The sequence below is a fragment of the Zootermopsis nevadensis genome, unplaced genomic scaffold (genome assembly GCF_977971745.1).
Source record: "Zootermopsis nevadensis isolate Lab colony 2312 unplaced genomic scaffold, Znev_1.0 Znev_ptg000025l, whole genome shotgun sequence".
Lineage (NCBI taxonomy): Eukaryota > Metazoa > Arthropoda > Insecta > Blattodea > Termopsidae > Zootermopsis > Zootermopsis nevadensis.
Window position 1 is genome coordinate 12967386 of NW_028259157.1, and position 19203 is coordinate 12986588.

At 43.3% G+C, this 19203-nt stretch overlaps 1 protein-coding gene across 4 annotated transcripts in view; it reads right to left on the reverse strand.

Annotated features, from left to right (window-relative positions):
* LOC110836381 (ribonucleoprotein PTB-binding 1) overlaps window positions 1-19203 on the reverse strand; it is a 135277-nt gene that overhangs the window by 3394 nt on the left and 112680 nt on the right. For 3 of the 4 annotated variants that reach the window (XM_087355864.1, XM_087355863.1, XM_087355862.1), the window contains 5 exons: window positions 5945-6236; window positions 4515-4762; window positions 3590-3772; window positions 2640-2733; window positions 367-905 (listed from right to left, as the gene is read on the reverse strand). In XM_087355864.1, coding sequence (XP_087211990.1) covers window positions 367-905; window positions 2640-2733; window positions 3590-3772; window positions 4515-4762; window positions 5945-6236 — 1356 coding nt within the window. Of the gene's footprint in view, window positions 1-366; window positions 906-2639; window positions 2734-3589; window positions 3773-4514; window positions 4763-5944; window positions 6237-6322; window positions 6495-19203 lie in introns of those variants that run through there. The other variant, XM_087355865.1, reaches the window with a different exon arrangement.

Consider the following 19203-nt stretch of genomic DNA (forward strand, 5'->3'; position numbering starts at 1 on the left):
AATGAAACAAAATCAACTACTCATGACAGCACAAAGGTAAGGTGGGCACTGTACTACAGAAAGTGTTTGAAAATGTTACAAATTTTGAATCATGCAATGAAGAGTAACTGTGATAAATTAGATCATATTCATATTCCGTGTACCAAACTTGGTCAACTTAGTTAGGTATTTAAAATCAAAAAAGCTTCATTTTCTAGGGTCCATAACATGGCAAAAAGCCTTGGAATCAAAATGTTGATGAAATTTATAGTTCTATTACACTTAATATCCTCAATTACAAAGTAATTACAGTTCATGATACATACAAATCACAGGAATATAACTAAATACACATAGTATTAAGATACCTTAAAGATTACAACTTACTTTTTGTGGTGGATTAGGCTTCATAAAGCCATTTTTCATTCCACTACCATGCAAGGCTTTTCTGGTGTCTGGAACACTGCCATGGTTTTGAGGAAACTGGTAATGTGAGGCAGCAGGAGAAGTCATGCTAGCTGCTTGCATGGCAAGTAGACTGGGGTTTGGTGCTGAAGCAGTGGGTCCATGACCTGGACCTGGGCATTGTCCTGGAACACCCTGGTGCTGCCTGATGAGGTTCTGTAAGGTTGCTAACATCTGTGGGTTTCCAAGAAGTGACGGGTGATTGCTTCCCATCTGCGCCTGCATCTGAGCCGCTAGCAATATCACCAACGCCGCTTGGGCATTGTCTGCAGCTGGCGCTGGCGGAGTTGACGAAGTGCCAGAGGCGGGAACCATGCCGGCGGGGGCCCCTGGCATGTTACTGCCAGCAGCTTTACTCTTAACTGGTGGAACGCCATTAGCATTGCCCTTTTTGCCATTCTCACTGCCAGTTTGCAGTGCCTGAATTTGTGTCCAGATTATATTTTGCAGGCTCTGGGCAACTGGAAAAAAGTAATTAAAACTCACATTAAGTAACTGCTCCCCAACTCCCGACCATATTTTCCCTTTTGTTAAATGTGGAGACAGCTACTGGATCTCCTCACAACCAAAGTTAAATTTTGCACAAATATTCTAATTTTCCCCAGGACTGAAAGAGAAGCAGTGAAATACAACACATTTACACAAACAACACAATTTTTAAAGTGATTTACTGAATACTCTTATGAGAATTAACATTCAAGGTCAAGAGGCCTTTGCAAGGCCCTACATTCTGCTGTTACAGTTTCATCTACGTAACCTGGAACAGCACCAACATGCATGTTATCATATGAGACCTATGCAAGTGCAGTTGAAGGTGTGTGAGTAAAAATATTTATTTTAATTATTTTGCTATTGACAGTAATGAGAAAGAGTGCTACGATGGAAATATTTTCTATAGAACAGACTGTTGAAAGAGTTAAAGAAACTTACAAGAAAACAAGCAATTAATTGCTCTTGTGTACAGTTCTGTGCAAGGATTTATTTTATAAGTGGCATCATCATACTGCTTTAAGTGCCAACATTTTTACAATATTAAAAGTATTATTACATTTCAGTAGTGAATAATATGCGCAAAATTTGATTTTCAATAGAGGTGAAGGGTTACATCACCACTGTATAAACATTTATTGTAAATGTTAATATTAAATTACTCTGACCAAAGTATTTATGTTATTGTACCTTCAGCATATACTGGACACTTTTATAATCATTAGTTACAATAAAATTTAATTTTAATATGCCGAGACCCATACTTATAAAGCTTGCACATTGCCTGTGGCTTGGCCATGTTTCACAAAGTCAAAAACTTTGCAAAAACCATAATTCTGAGCCTAAGTCATATAAACACAAGTAACATACACCAAAATTGTTCAGCAGCGTCTAGGGAGCGAACTAACAGTGGGAGACACTTAAGCATTACTAACAAATATAAATACAGCTTCCAGTAAATTTGACGATGCAATTATATTTTGCTTTGCCAGTATCTTAAATTACGAAGAAAATATTTAACTTGACATTTACTTTGTTACCTTCTGTACAGTAAAATATATAGCACAAAGGAAGTACGGGAAAGAGCACAACACAAAGCATAACACACATTTTATTCCAGTGCAAAGAATAGTACAGTACAGCTTTAATGGAGGTGAAAGTTCAGTACTTTGAACATAAAGAACGTGCTCAAACTCCTTAATTTATATTCCACTGCTTATTTAGTCATCTACTTTTTCTGGCCCTGATTTGAATTTTTTCCTCATAATCACACAGTACGGGTATTATTATGTGTAAAATACCCTGGATAAATGTCAGGTTCTCTAATAGTTTACAGATAGAAAGTACAAATAAAAATTGAATAATCTATAAATTTGAGCGCACAGTCTGAAACTTCCAATGTAACTTTTCTTCAGCGAAATGTCTGCGGTCACAAACTTATGATGTGACATGGGGTTCGGCATTTGTCCTTGCATTTCATGCCACATTCATGAGACTGGTCTCACAATACAGCACCAATGAAGAACAGTTTAGGGAACGTAATACAAAGAAGTTTACAGAAATGTCAGTATTTGTAGGCATGTTCAAATTTTTGTCTCTCGGGCAAACATGGCCAGACTGCACAGCTAATCTAGTGATTTCCGACCAGACATAAGAGTGCCACTAAGGTGGGAAACACAGAAGAGAATGTGTGAACTAAAACTTACACACAGGATTCTGCTTAGCAAGGTTCTGCAGTTGCTGGAACACAGCAGGGGCTGGTGGGTCTGGCAGTAACCCCGTTGCCTTCCCCTTGTTACCCTGCGAAGTACATCACATCCATTTCCATAGCGGAACTGATCACTGATTATAAATTCACTCAGAAATGCAATGTGCTCGAGCTGGCCACCCAAGACAGCGTTACAGATGGGAGCAATTTACCGTAAATGTAGTCCTTGCAGGCAAAAGTGTCAGTTGCGCCAAACCCAAATACATTTACACATTGTAGATTTGAGGTGTGAAACAGGAAAGCTATACAGAATATCGACCTTTATCGTATGGGAACAGGAGACTTAAATCCTTGTATCATGGGACTCTGACAAGATTTAACTTCAGGGTTAATGGTTTAGCAGTCTGTCACTGCATCACACAGGCAGCTGGAACGAGCACGGGCCGCGACGACATCGACGTCCAGACGATAAAGGTCAATCACAGGCTTCAAGATTATTAACAACTGCCTAAAATGTGTATTTCAGAGTTAGTTAGACAGCAAATCCAGAAGAACAACAGAACTTCATACAAGAACACAAAAGAAACAAATGCAAATACATTTTTGTTTAAAACTGGCAATGAACGAAGCTTGCGGTGAAAAGTCATGCACTGCAAGAAGTGTTGGTTTGGAAGCCCCAAGACAACATAAAGAAATGCAGACCTAGAAGGACATGTAGAAGCAGAGGATGAAGAATGTGAAACTATGAAAAAGAAGAAGAGGAGAGGAATGAGAAGAAAAAAGCAGCTGCAAGTAATCATAAATACATGTGAAGGCCCTCACAGCAGATAGGATAAGACAGAAAGTGGGGTTTCATTCAAGCACTGAGCCCCTTCAAGAAGTAATAAAAAATACAGGAATTTATTGCAAATTACATCGGACTGGGTCATGATGAAATGCGTAACTTACTGAATCATTCAGGAGTTTGAGGTACAAGTTGATGGCCCGGACACCTGGGATATAATAGCAGATACGAATGCTTTGGCCATGAAGGGAGAAGCCGTTAAGTGTCGTCTGTGCATTTTCTGCATCTTCACTTGTACTGTACTCAACAAGACCCCAGTCTTGTGGACAGCCATTTTTCAGAGCAATCTATTTAAAACACACAAAGTAATGTCAAATTATCAATAATACAAAATAATTACGGCTGTAAAATGATCAATATTTCGAACAACTGATAGATTGCAATTAATATATGTACTTATGTATTAACTGGTAATTAAAAACTTACAGTAATTAATATATTATCAAACTAACAGCGACAATATTTAACAAGGAGCACACAGCCTGTATTTGTAGTCTTGTTGCTAAAATTAAGAGGCATATCTGCGTGCTCTATGCCAAAGGCATCATTTACACGCAAAACTGAATTTAAACAGTAATCGGACTTTGCTACTCAAACTACGATCAAATGAGAAACCACTTACTTTCCAAAAACATTCATAAGAAAAAAATTAAAGCCATTAACACCTGTGAAGTACAGAGAAGACGCTGGGCGAGGCCCTGAGATGATCTGGATATTGTGGCACAGAGAAAATTCCTGCCCTGCCAAGAATCAAAACCTGGCCAAAGCCTGGTCACTGCACTGACTAGTTTACGCACTAGACACAAAATTTCTCACTAAGGCAGCTTCTCTAATGTAAAAATTTAACAATCAAAAGCACAATAACACGTGATGAACGTAATTTATTACATGAAAGTTACTTAAAGAGAAACTATTTTCATGTAAAATTATATGCTGACCCCTCGACAAACATTACCTCAATTCATCTGAATTGGTTACCGCTCTTCAATCTTACAGCTACCCCAAACACCCGAAGCGGCGCACACGTACCTGACAATAAGGTGGGTTCACAACAGACCCAAACACTTTCCTGAATTCACCCATGTCTCGGAAATCTTTTGGTAGCTTATCTACATAGAGGCACTTGGAATGGAGGGAGTCAAATGTGATGTGACTCGAGTCCAACCAATCACAGCACAAAATCCAATTTTCCACTTGCTTCCCGTCTAACATGTTCTTCGCCTGCAGAGCTGCCTCTTTTGTCGTGTACTCCACAAAACCGTAGCCTTTGCTGTCACCTGAACATGAAGACACATCTCCGTTACTTCGATGCACGTCAGCGAACTACGACTGCGAGCTCAGTCCACCCATTGCGCACACTGGATTAGTACGGGGGATGCGTGGAGAGAGAATGGAAGCACGCACAAAGAGGGAAGATCACTGGTATATGAACTGAAGTGTACTCAAGGATGGTGGAAAATGGGGATCTGGAACAGGGGATGTGTCCTATGCGCTGGAGCCACATACTTAGACGTGAGGAAACCACAAACTGGAGGGAGGAGCCAACAGATAAAAAGATTCACGAGCAATGAGCCCAAAATAGGAATTAGAATGGTAACAAGAATTAACTGCAAAATTTTGTGTGATTGGGTGACACAGAGAAATGGAAAAGGTCACTGATGAAATGAGGGTAGTAGCATAACCCAAAAGCAGAGAATGTAAAAATGTTATAACAAATGTAAATATTTTTAGAACTGGGCATAAGAGCAAATCACGTCCAACTTCATAAACTGAACGCAACAGACAAATAAATGTCAAAGTCTTCATTGACGAACAATTCCAACTGTTTCAGCCCCTTTGTCACTTGACAGCCATGAATAATCTCAACTACTTTGCGTGAAATCCTAAGTATCCACGACATATTTAATGGTCGCTTACATAGAAAAGAAAATTAAGTAAATTTGCAACGGCGAAACAGGCACAGACGAAATTTCATATTTTGGCTTGTTACTAGATTCCTATATGAAAATGATACCCTTGCAATACATTGGCCAATTACTCCTCCCACTTTACATGAAAACCAAAATCAGAATTTATGAGTATTTTCTTTAACCATCTTCAGCGCACAACTTGTGGATGCAGAGAACGGTGGTGAGTCTGAAGATGGCTGCCTTCTGGGTTGTTGCGCCGTGTAGTCTGGCATGAGTTTACCGACGTTTCAGAGTTCACTGTTAACTCCATCATTACGGCGATGAGACCTAACCAGACTACACGGCGCCACAACCCAGGAGACAGGGATCTCCAGCCAATCTGTCAATAACGAGGCTTAAGAAAGAGTTTGCATGGACCAGCCCGTCCCACAACAGGGTGGTTTAGGCAGATGTCTGCTTCGCAAGCATTCTGATGGCATCTTTACATTTCTCCAATGAAGACATACGATCCTTGACTGGATGAAAGCAAACTCTTAGACGTCCGATTACCTGTCTTCTCACTAATCATGAGGAAACTCCGATAGATGTCGCCGTATGTTCTGACAAGAGCAGTGAACTGAGTCTCTGTGTATGTGAGAGGCAGGCGTGCAACGCAGAGCATCATCTCCGTGGGGGTTGGAGAAACGGGCACCCGCTGGCCGCGAAGATGAAACGCTCGGTCGCGGTCCCATTCTTCCAGCATCTCCGGGTCCTCCAACACGGCACGGGCCATTCCTGAGCCAGTGCCACACTGCAACTGCACCGACTGCACTGGAAAGTCTGACAGGAGCTCACGGATCTCCTGCAACAAGACGTACAAATTCAATTCTGCGTTCTGTAAAAACTGGAAACACCAAATACCATATTCAAGGACGGCCGTCTTCATACTCAGCGCCGTGAGATCATGAAATGTCATTTGAAGTTCCTAAACAGTGGCACGTGAGCTGAGTTCTCGTATTACTTAATAACTTGTTAAAATATATGGCACAATTCTGGGCGGCTGCCAATGTGACCACAGATCTTCGGGATAACGAACAAGACATGAAGATGACAGGCCAACAGCACGACGTCCATGAACAGCGTAAAGAAACACAGAGACTCTGACGTTGAAAGAAATGAGAAAACAATGAGGGGGGGAACTACATGTACAAATTACATTTCTTTATGCCCGGAGTCCCGGGTATTGAAACAGCGGCCAGATCTATTTATTATTTATCAACTGTGGCTATCTGCCAGCTCCGAGCTTGAAAACACCGCAGGTAATGTCATTCGTTCGTTTGCTGTGCACGACGTGAAGCAGATAAGAACTCCATTTTCCACTTGAGATATAAGTGAACGGTGAAAGCTCTACTGTCAAGAAAGAAGCCGTCAGCGGGCGGTTTTTCATCTCCGAACGCGAGCGTTTGTTAACCACCAGTAACCCCCAACGCAGTGGCAATACGAAACCACCCACATCATGTAGAACTGTGCTCTGTGGGTAACGGTTATCGTGCACTCTAGGTGGGGGAGGAGATTCGGGTTCATGTTCGGGCGCGACCTGAACCAGACGTTGCAAAAATGCGTCTTCCTGTCTGTCCGTCCGCGTACAACAACTCCAGAATAAACCAATAGGGTTTAGTGAGGGTAACTTCCACCAGAGTTCGTACACGTCACTTTAACGTTATCTCCAGCATCAGGCAATGAATCTTCTCGCCCGGAAGATTATCGCACCGGATATCCGACCACGAAGGACCTCCCCTACCGGCTACAAAGTAGCTATCGGAATACTTAATTCAAAGCTCCGCCGAGTGATCTGATCACAAGTTTTCTCACACATTTTACGAGGTGTCTAGCGGTTAGAACGCTGGCCTTGTAATCCTGGGGTCTCGGGTTCGATTCCCGGCGGTGCCCGAATTTGTAACTTGTGTTGGGCAAGGCCGTGGTCTAGGCAACACGGAGTTTTCCTCCGTGGCATCCCAACAATTACTCCATTCACACACAGAAGAAGGCAATGGCAAACCACTTCTGGATCATCTGCCAAGAACGTATATGAACAGGTCCCAGTCCGAAAAAAGGATGGAAGGATCCTGTTCATATGGACCTGTCCTCAGACAACAACACTAAATAATAATAACTGATGCGATATCGCCAAGTCCTTGGATCGAATCTCGGGGGCTTGTATCAAAAATAGACCTAATCATTCAAGAACTTGAATTCAAGGATTACACACCCTATAAAATCACGTAAACCCTCAGCGAGAAAAGCCAAACCCCGGCCATTGGAGTCGGGTACCTCCGGTAGACGAGCCAGATACAATACGGCTGTGCCAATCCGCTCGATGGAAAATGTGGGCAGTTCCACAATTACGCCGCTGTAGTAATAACAACCGGTAGACAACGTCAATTTCACTGAGACAAAGGAGAAAATATGAGGCAGGTCTGTAATTTTTCAACAGAAACTGTGCAACTGTCTGCCAGAAGTTTGTTAAAGTTATTATCTCTCTTTGACAGCAAGACATTGAAAGAATAAACACCCCAAAGACCGGTACCGAACCGAAAAGACAGACCATCTGGCAAGTGCAAGGAGTTCTCGACTACATTAAATCCCACGACACATAATAACAGCTTCCACTTTTGCGTATGACAGGGAGACGTCTCTCCGCACGTACGAGCCTGCAACATGAATCAAGAGTTTATGGAGCAGCCAATATACGCGGAGCATCATTATCTTTTGAAGGGTGCTCTCAAGTTAAAACGGAGCCCTTGCTACAGTTATTAGGCGCACATACGCAGTGCCAAGGAAAAATTTGTCAAAATTAGATAAATGCGTCACGAAATCCTCCTTACAGGAGGATAATGAAATGCCCGAGTTCTGTACATTATCGCACAGACGTCAGAAGCCGCCTCTGAGAAATGTCAGATGACTTAAGGCTTCGACCGGGATGTTAAATCTTATGTGGTACCGCCTGATTCGACTTCTAATGGTTAAGTGAAGTGTTTTCTTCGCGGTACGGTCTGGATTCGTAAATATTACGAAGACGAGCTTCGGCTTCAAAGGGTTAACCAGCTGATTTTCGTAATGGTGAGGTGTAGTGTTTTCTTCGCGGTACGGACTGAATTCATAAATAATATTCAGACGATCTTCGGCTTCAAAGGGTTAATTCTCTTTTCCTTTCGCAACACAGAGGCACCATGCTTTATGCGCAAAACGAAGACGACCTTTCCGGCACGCTGTGTAGACTCGCAGGCACACACCGAAGTTTCGAAAAAGTGCTGACGATGGAAACAGAATGGGCAACATCTTCATGCTCACAACCACGAAACCCTTAAAATCTCACAGTGCGTCGCTCCCTGAACAGACCAGACACTCGTTGAGCCGATCCAATTAACAGGTCAACAACTACTCCAATGAGATCCAGTTTAATATTATCGCCAGCCTTATATCAGATTCTCGTGTGGTAATTTCCCATCACGACCGCGATGGACCATTTCAGTGTAGGTGAGCAGAATAAATTTCTCCTTCGGCCCGCGTTGTATCATTACTCTTGGGTACAAGTATTCTTCTAGGCGATTGTCCTCCCAAACTTTGAATTCCAGCTCCCTCTCTCTCTCAGAGCGATACATCCACATTATAAATGAACAAAATCTCCGAGAGCTGTCGCCGTGCTTTGTCAAGCTGGAGTGGATGTGGGTAATGATCCACGCTTCTGCGCGACAACTAATGTTAGCACTTCTTCGAGTGCGGCAAACCCCCTAAAGAAATTTCATGAAGACGTATTTCCTCCGAGGCCATTAACAGTCGTTAATTACGCGGAAAATATTAACTGCCAAAGCAACGAGCATCTCTCTCTCTCTCGGTAGCCCGCTCACGTGTCTCAATAAATACAAAAATTGCTTGTGGAATTTTCGTTTTACAAATCTGTACTGACATCAGCAACTCAAACTGCAGAATGTAAATACTGGAAACGAAGTAAACAGCCATGTCGATTGTGATTTTGCAGTTAGTACCAACGTTTCGGAGGAATGTATTGTCTGCATCTTCAGGGCGAAGACAGAAAACATTACTATACTTTGGTAGGACATTATCCGTTTCCTGATATTTTAAATTTAAAATGTTCCCAGTGATGAAGACTACCTGTATCTAACGAGTCGTGCAGAGCAGGTACATCCTTACACAGACAAAGCCAGTCCCCAAAACGCAGTACATTTTTGAACTGTAATTCTTCAATTTGTAAATAAGAGACAACTGATAACGAAGTAGAACAGTGCCGTGTACCTTCGTAAAAAAAATATTGATGTTAATACGGAGGCGGCGTTTTCCTCCGAAACGTCGGTGTCTACCTACGAGCGTCACAATCCAGAAGACCAACATCGTCATATTCACCGCCGTGAAAACCTCAAAGTAGGTTAGGCAGCGAAGATATTTGCCCCGGCCTCTGGACAAGGCACGTTAACTAAGGTCTCCTGTTATGGACCGGTGGCGGGCTCCTGTAAAGACGGCAATGAACCTTCTAGGCATTTATTGGCAACTTGAGCAACTAATAGCTTCTCTAGAACGACTTTGCTCAATGGAATCACTTACGATCATGATTATCCTTTGATTTGTAATAGCAGCCTCGCTGTTGCTACAATTTAGCTACCTTTAGATGCGAGACGTACTTTTAGTTTGTTACAAACAGACAGACAGACAGACGGGCGAAAAAGCACGCTAGCGTTCTTTCACAGCGTCAAATTCTCCTACCGACAATGAGGTGACCCATAATCGCTGCCAGTTCCATACTATCGCCCGTATGCGCACGGATACTTGTCCGAAACACGCGTGGAATGTTAACTGATGCATTCTGAAGCTCTTTACTCGTCATCCCAGTCTGCATAGTAACAACGGCACTGCACCTTAGTGGCTCGTTCAGTTTCCTGCTTCATAATTGGAATTCTGCCGCCGCCCCCCCCCCCCAACTCTCAGGGTACATCAAGGGAATTGCGGAACAATTACTTAAAATAGGCCACGGCTGCTTCCTCACAAACCATTCAAAATTATCTTCCAGTTCAGTCATGAGGTTGCCGAAGATGTCAATGTTGCAGACTTGTTGACTTGCAGACAGATACCGACGTTTCGGAGTAATAAACTGCGTCCATCTTCGGCCCTGAAGACGGCAGATGTATTTTCTGACAAAGCTAAAAAAATTAATTTACCACTGTCATTAAGTAAGCACCGCGAACACGTATAGCGGACGGACGGACGTACTGGTAAAACTGAGCGCATTATTATTCTCACGAGCAGTCGGCATCATGCTCTCGCCGTCTTATCCCATGGATACGAGGCTGGGTGGGTCCCAGAAATGATCCCCGGATGTCGATTGCGTAGCTCGTGAACTATCGCACAGCAGATGGTTCACCTCATAAGTTGGAAAACACGAGTCCTCGTTCATCAGAACAGAAGCGAACGGTGGCACATACAAGTTCGATTAAAATTAGAATATGACAGCGTCCAGAAATATCAACGAGGCTCCTTCATATCCTCACTCAGACCCACATTCGCTTTGACACGCTCAATGATACTGGAGTTTCCTTATGAATTACGACACCCACTTGACAGGTTACAGACAAGGCAGAGAGAGTACCATGACGTTGTTCAGTTGCACGTGTAAGCTGCCACGTTGACGCTTGCCATCTAATTCGTTACGAACAATAATTGCATTAAACCGCACATGTAATCGCCATTAATGCACTGGATGCTACTATTATACCACTGACGTATCACTTCGTTCGCATTTTAAATTAGAGCTGAGGGTGCAATAGTTTCAGTAGCACAGGTAACTTCAAACTGGGACGTGGAAGGAAACGCCTGTTGGAAAGGCTGGATCAGTCGTGGAAAAACAACACAGGAACACATCGGTAAACATGTGTTCCTTGTACTCACGCAAATCGTCATCAAAGCGCACAGAAAGTTCGAGAAATATTCAGGTTTCCATGTTCAACACAGCCATAAACTTCGTTCGAAAATTAAGACAAATAATGTGAAGTTCCTAAGTAACTAACTAACCAACCACCTTAGTGATGACCACTCTGACAACATCATATCTCACAAACTAACGAACTGCATAAACGGTAGAAAGATTTTAACACCGATAACACCAAATATTGCAACTGGATTCAAACTTGAAACAGTTCAATCTACATAACACAATCTACCCCTTCGAGATAAATTTTAATACTTCCCCCCCTCTTCTTCAACAGGTGTAATTTATTCGTCACGCGTTTTTTTTGCGATTTTTAATGTTTCATAGGTCCAAAATCCATGTCCAGGCTGTGGGAAATGGGAAGCAGTTTCTGCAGACTGAACGTGTCGGCAAGGAAACCGACCACAGGACGCGACCATTTCAATGAAAGCGGACAACCGGAAGCTCTGCAAGTCTGCACCACGAAAATGCGCAAGCAAGCACCAACTTAAAATGGACAATCAACAATAAGCGAGCCATTCGCATACCATTTGTTTGGTTGTTTTACTACGCACTGCAGATATAATGCAGCTCAGAGATATGGAAGGATACTTATTAACGAAGAATCGGCTTATAAGAAGTAGCCGTATTAACAAGGGCCGAGGAAACACGGGAAGGGTTGGAAGAGATCGCGTTATCGCAGGATAAGGTAACATGGCAGGCTATGATTTAAGTGTTGTTACGTCACAACCCAGATGTTGACCACAGTCTACAGCCTAGACGGCCGGGATTTGATTCCCGACAGAATCTGTCCTTGCCACCACATTCAGAAAGTGTCTATGGTCTGAGTCCTGGGTAACAGACCGGAGCCTAGAGCCAAACACCAACCTCCAATGGCAGAGGCGTAGAGCGTTGTCTCCGTGTCTGATATAAATTCTCACGGCGTGTTGCTTAGGCACACCGACTTCAGCTCTACGTGTACAAATATATGACTGAAATGAACTGGCTAGTAACGGGGTAACACACGATCCGCCACTGGCACCAAGATGGCCGGAACCCAGCAGCCTGGAGCCAGCTGTGATTGAACAGGAATGCCTGCCTGCCTGTGGCAATGCCCACGCCAGACAGCCGCGTTCAGTTACTTGTCTGTTCCATGCCCAGGCACTGGTACAAACACGACAGGGAGCGAGAAACTGCAACACGTCCTCCTTTTTTCACATTTAACGTTGCGTCATTTTGTTTCGAGACGCCGTTGACAAGTTCAACGGACACATTTGGCAGGGAAACTCATCGTTTATATTAACATTATACCCAGGTTCAAACGCGCTACTTGGTTGTACGTACACTTCTTACTGACACTTCTATTACGACACGAGGACACATTAATAAACAAAGGCCCTCAAGTTACAAATACTGCCACATCGTCTGCTCTCTTCCAAAGCCAAGAATCTTATGATGAACGTAAGACAGGCGAGCACAGCCGTCCGAAAGTCAGGACGTCGCCAGCATTCTCCAGGTCATAAGCCTGCTTCATTAGGGTGCAATTGATGAATCGGCCCCGCAGGCATCAATACGCCACGTGACGTCACTTTCCTGCAATTCGCGTCGTTTTAAACCACGTCTCCCGCTTCGTTTCCAGAACAGGACAGCTCAATCCGTAACAGGTATCAGACATGTTTCTGTACAGTGTGTGGACGCCTACGACTATGAGAAACTTAATTTCTGAAGATGGAGGCGGTATGTTTCTTGGAAACGTTGGCTGGCTTCTACCTGCGAGTCTACACGGCGTAGGAACCGACAACACCACGACCGTCGTCCTAAAATCTCGTACTTATTCTTTGTTATTCGGGTAAAGAAGGGTGTAGCCAGGAAGCGACACCCGCCATTTTGGGCTGCAACACAGGACGTGACGAAGACTCTTGTCCAGAAGATGTATTCTAGGACAAAGGTGTAAAACGTTTTTCCGCTCTGCCTTCAAATCTCACTTTACAAATACGACGTTTCGCACGTCTCATGTGATTTACGTGCTCAAGCTTTACTCTCACATAAAAAAAATGGATTCAGAAGTAGCTGTAATGCGATTCAAAGCACTTGGAGCGACAGAGCCATTGCTTTTGAATTTCATTCGATGTACCGACTGACAGCTGCTGTTCCTCCTGCCAAGCCGAACGTCGCCCTTCCTGTGAGGAGAATGATATAAAAATAACCACACACCCCAGACAGGGGTTCGTTCAAACTGTACACAAACGCTGAAAATCGGTTCAGTTTGTTTACAACACCAATCAGAGCGACCTCACGGTCCCACAAAGATCTCTTTGTCACGATTTGCATCCGTCTTCTTTCTAACGACCTTCGCACAAACGCATTCACTTTGTTATTTTAAATATTTGTGTTTCGAAAGAGCTGGAGACATTTCGGCAGTCGTCTTAATTCCTTCTTATATATTATTGCAGAAACATAAGAAGACGTATTATTTAAAATTAAAACTCAAGACGTTCCGACAGACAGCTAATGCTACAAAATGGATTTGAAGCCAAGGCAATTAGCCACTGTGTTGCGCAAGTTTTGAAAAAAGCCGAATTTGATAATTTATAGCGACACAGATGTTCTCATCCACTTTCTGTACGCGAGACGCCTCTCAGACACTACTCCATAAAGTTACACTCCCTCCGAAACTATAAATATAGCAAGATACGAGTATGAAATGCGTACCGTTGAGCAGGGCGACGACTGGACTGGGAGGGTGGACGGTTCACACTGTCACCAGGTCACTGGATAACTTTACTTAACTCCGCCAAACCACATGTTACAACGGCTCTCCGGGAGGCAAAGCGGCTGCAGCCGGAACATCGACGTTCCGTCCACGTAATGTCTAGTTCAACTGTGCGCCTGTCCATTTCCTAGTCACTTAAAAGCAATGTTAAACTGTCGATCGTTGTCGCCTGGGTTGTGACGTCTTGAGGGTGGTTACGAACGTTTAGGAAGAACGTGCCTCCTCCCATTTTCAAAAGTCCAATCGATATATTCACCGTCGAATCTCAAACCTCGGAAATATTTAATCAATTACGTACGAATAAAGTTCACACTTTTCCTGACATCAAGGACATGACGAGCAAATCCTGTATCGCATTCCCAATCAGAAATAAAAACAAATGCATTTACATCTCAGAAGCATTCAGAAAAATTAATGAAATTTTAATATTTAATGTGGAAACAGAGGCAACTCAAATGTGCGATAAGACGAAAATTAGGCTGTGTACACATCCCTGGCATCTCATTTCATCTTATTGTACAGCGCCTCACAAATTCTTTCTCGAAGTTTTTCTTCTATTTTCCCCTCCAGCAAACATCTCAGAACCACCTTCCTTGTTGGAAGAATGGGATACGCGGACAAGAGAGACGGTACTGGAATGCAGGGAGATTAAAAGCTGGAAGTATGTGGGGAAAAGGGAAGTAGATATTTAATATAGAAAGTAACACTGGAAAAGAATCTGGGATAACTCAGTGTAGTTGCTAGTATAGGAACTGGGTTAGATTCCCGAAAGGTATGATTACTTTCTTGGCCACTACGCCCAGAGAGGGTCTGGGTACCACAAAGTCTTGTATCCAATGGGTACTGGGGAGTGTGAAGAATCTAGTTTCGAGGATAAGAAAGCGTGGAGCTATTCCTCCACTTCCACATGTCCGCCGCGGTGCTCAGTTAAGCATCAGGACAACTTGCCAACGCCAATGGAAACTGTGGCATACAGGAAGGCCGGAGGGCAACGTAATACGCCGTCGAACGAATGTGCGCCTCATTCAGATGAGCACACCTTCTGAGGGCTGCTGAAAGCATCTTAAAAGAACGAGTTAAGGCGTGGTAGATGTTGTCCGTCTTCTTGTTATTTACGTGTTCAGATGCCACTGGCATAATCCTGAATAGGCCACGACAGTTTCATTTTTAAGCCTTCAAATTCATAAATAAATTCCACGTTGGTAACCTGTAACTACTGAGTGTTAGCCATAAAAATTGGCAAGATTTCAGATTCTCCCCATGAAAATTTGTATCTTCTGGGATGACGCGCTGTGTAGTCGGAAGACAGTGACTCGTGTTTCAGAAGTGGAGTCATCGTCCCCTGAATTGTCGGTCAATTTCTACCGCGCGACACGTTGCAACATCCCAGAAGGCAGCCATCTTCATTTACCACTTGCTCGTACCACGAAGTAATGCTTCAGTGACGCTTGTTGCATGTCGGACTCTGCAGCTTACTGAGCTCATTGGAAAGGGTTTCGGGTTGCTGGAGGATCCTCGAGACCTGCAGTCACTGCGACAGAAGATAATACGGGAAACGCTCACTTGAGCACGGCGGACGGACAATCCAGCTACTCTTGAAAGAGGAATGGTGTTCGTTTTAAAGACACGTTAAAGCACAGCAGCAGAACGTAAGCCACTCATCCCACAGAGCAAACTTAAAACGGAAGTACCAACATGTATAAAGTTATCGAACGTCTTAACCCTTTGAAGCCGAAGATCGTCTAAATATTATTTATGAATTCAGTCCGTACCGCGAAGAAAACACTACACCTCACCATTACGAAAATCAGCTGGTTAACCCCTTTGAAGCCGAAGCTCGTCTTCATAGTATTTACGAATCCAGACCGTACCGCGAAGAAAACACTTCACTTAACCATTAGAAGTCGAATCAGGCGGTACCACATAAGATTTAACAAAAGATAGGATCAATGTTGTTGTTTTTTTTGTTTTTTTTAAGATTTTAATCATTACGTTTTTAGGCATCAGACGGGAAGATAAAAAGGCGCTGACCTGCGCAGTTGCAATCGTTCACCGAATTCAATCTGCCCTTAATTCTTTTTTTGTGTGAGCGCAATTTTGATATTCGTAAATATTCGACGATTTGTTAGTTCTCCCTATATTATGTAATATTAGTTTGTCCTGTCGCCTAGTGACGAGAAGCAGACTGTTACATTTCATCAATCGGAACGCCGCGGAGAAAATTATGACATGAAAGCGATAATATGCACTGAAAGGGGGGTTGAATAAAATCAAGACGACGGAAGATTCCATCAGTAACGGATGTTTCAGAGTTGGGCCATATTTTATCCCTCCAAGAGATTGGATAAAACCTCGTAAGGATATTTATAGTTTCCTTTCACGTATCTTAATCCCGTTCCTGAAGCACGGATTGGGTAGGGAATAAGTCACCGCCAGTCCACGGAATTAAACCCGCTTCATACGAAGGAATGTTTCATTACATTTGCAGTCCTAAGCAAACCAGCACACAATACATGACATAATAACGTATGGAAGAAGGTGGAGCTTTGCGAGCGGCGTGAATTGTAAAATCCCTACGGAAATCTGATGCAATATGAAACTAACAAAGACGAATCGCCCTAATTTACATACTTCCCCGAAAAATGCATAGTACGAGACGAGAACTGTAAGATAAGGTTCTGAAGACTGAACAATTTTTGGGTTCTGGGCTTCTGGGTCGTGACGTCTTGTACGTAGTCGCCGACTCGTAACAACTCACTGCTTCCACGTTTACTTCTAGGACAAAGAAATTTCTTCGGAAAGACTTCTCGGAGTCACGACCAAGAATATGGCAAACCACAATGGGAACTATTAACCGTTGAGTGGGACGGTGAGGATGACAGATGTTCTACTGGGTAGTAACGCCCTGTGGACCTGTGGGTATCAACGTCCTGAAGATGGACACGGACTTTTTCTCGGAAACGTTAACATCAACTACAAGTCTACACGGCGTTATAACCCTGAAACCAAAAACAGACGCTTCGTTAGCTTATCGGCATTACCAAAGACTGGACACAAGTCTGGTTCAAAAAGCAACAGATTTGTATGTAAGCCTGCTCTTCGCTGAAATTACCGGAGCCCCGAAGTTAAAACCTAAGTGCAGTAGTAGATCAAATCAAGTGTCTGCGAATCACCTCCAAACCCCACGGCACGAGAGTCTCTGCTGAAAAGCGATTCTAAATCGACTTTCCAACGTGTGCCGACCCGTAGTAATTGAATATTACACTTTCGTTCAGCGCGTAAAGTCACTTTGTGCTTTGCTGTAAGGACGTTCAGAGGATTCCGACTGCTACAGGAGGGAATGAAGACTTACATATGATAAATTTAACATTTTTCACTTTGACAACAGTCGAATGAAATTGCTCGGCGCTTCGTTGCATTTTTTATGTGACATCAGTCCGCAGTATAGTATCAAACAGTGCCACAACACTTTAGAATATTGCCACTGGCGTGATGTACGAGACTCTCGCGGTCATGAAGGTGACATAACATTGGTATCTACCTTCGAGTCCACACGGCGCCATGGCCCAGAATAGCAGCATCATTACTGAAATTGGTGCACTGTAAAGCATACTCCCATGGAGTGTTTTAAGACTGCACCACAAAATTTGTTTGGAAGGACTAAGGAAAACCACGTGTCTCATAACGTAGCAAAGCACTAAGATGGAGGATCGATATTAACTACCGCTAAGTAATTACATTAAAATATTATAAACTGTACAAATGACAGAATTTTATTCGGGAAGTCTGAAGATATTAACAAATGGAGCTCTAAGACACAGCATACGATTATCTGGACTGGATTCACCAGATTCGGGACGGAAACCACTGGTGCCATCTTGTGAAGTTGGTAATGAATCTCCTTAACGCCGGTATCTACCTACAGGTCCAAACGGTGTTGATACACAAGAAGACCAACATGGACAATTCAACGTGTTTCCCCGCAACGTCGGTGATTTAAGTGTGCGCACCTTAACAACTCCGAAGAACAGCACTGCCACCATCAGAACCCCAAATCCCACAATCTGGGGATTTTAATTTATAAAACGGAAACCTAATTGGACGTCGCAAGATAAAATCCAGTTGCGCGTTCACTGTACCGGGGCAGGCGGGGTAAGGTGTGACGGAGTTGAATAGTAGCGGAACAGAATGATAAAGGACGTCCCTTTGAACGAGAGACGCCACAGCCGAGCGAGCGAGCGAGCGAGCACCTGGCCTGCCAGACGAGAGCCCTCCTGAAAGCAAGAAGCAATGCATCGAGCTGTTCAGCTAAGGCATTCGACTTGAATGAGTTATGCTCGAGCGTCTCTCCTCTGTCCGCTATGTTTATTGCTAATAGCGGAGTATCATAAATTACTTGAGTGACTGGGATCAATGTTACTATGGCGACCACTCCCGTAAGAAACACTGTCGTCTCTCGTGTTTAACATGAAGTGGGCAATGATGACAGCTTCTTCGGTTCACGTCAATTTCGTTCATGATTTCTTCAGCAGGAAAGTACTTGAAGACCTCAAACGCAATTACGTATTCAGCTGGAGTTCAACAGACGTCAACTGCAGTCTAGGAGACGCAACACTTAATTACCCTCTGTGGGGGGAGATGCTGTTACTGAATGCTAACCTCAGGGGGTTCAACTTCTTACCACGCAAGTAAACAAATTTCACGAGAGACTGTGTTACACATCTGAATGTTCTATTATCTGTATTACCGCGAAATGACAAAATTTTGGCGACACCTCTTTCTAAACGCTCCAGCATTTGACAAAAAAAAAAGTTTGCGTGTCACAAAATGTTATTTGCGTTGCTGAAGTAAAGTTTTAACAGTTTTGTTCAACGCTGAGTCCATTTCTAAATTGATTGTTCGTACACGCGTGCTGTGCACTGAGTTCGTTTTGTAGACTGGCGTTTCAAAATTTACAATAATTAAAACCATTAATTACAGAATCACCTATTTGAACAGGTGTTGGATACGTTCGCTTCACATAAAATACATAAAACGGGCAGGGGTGCCTCATTCAGTAGAATTCCTAAGCTACGAACT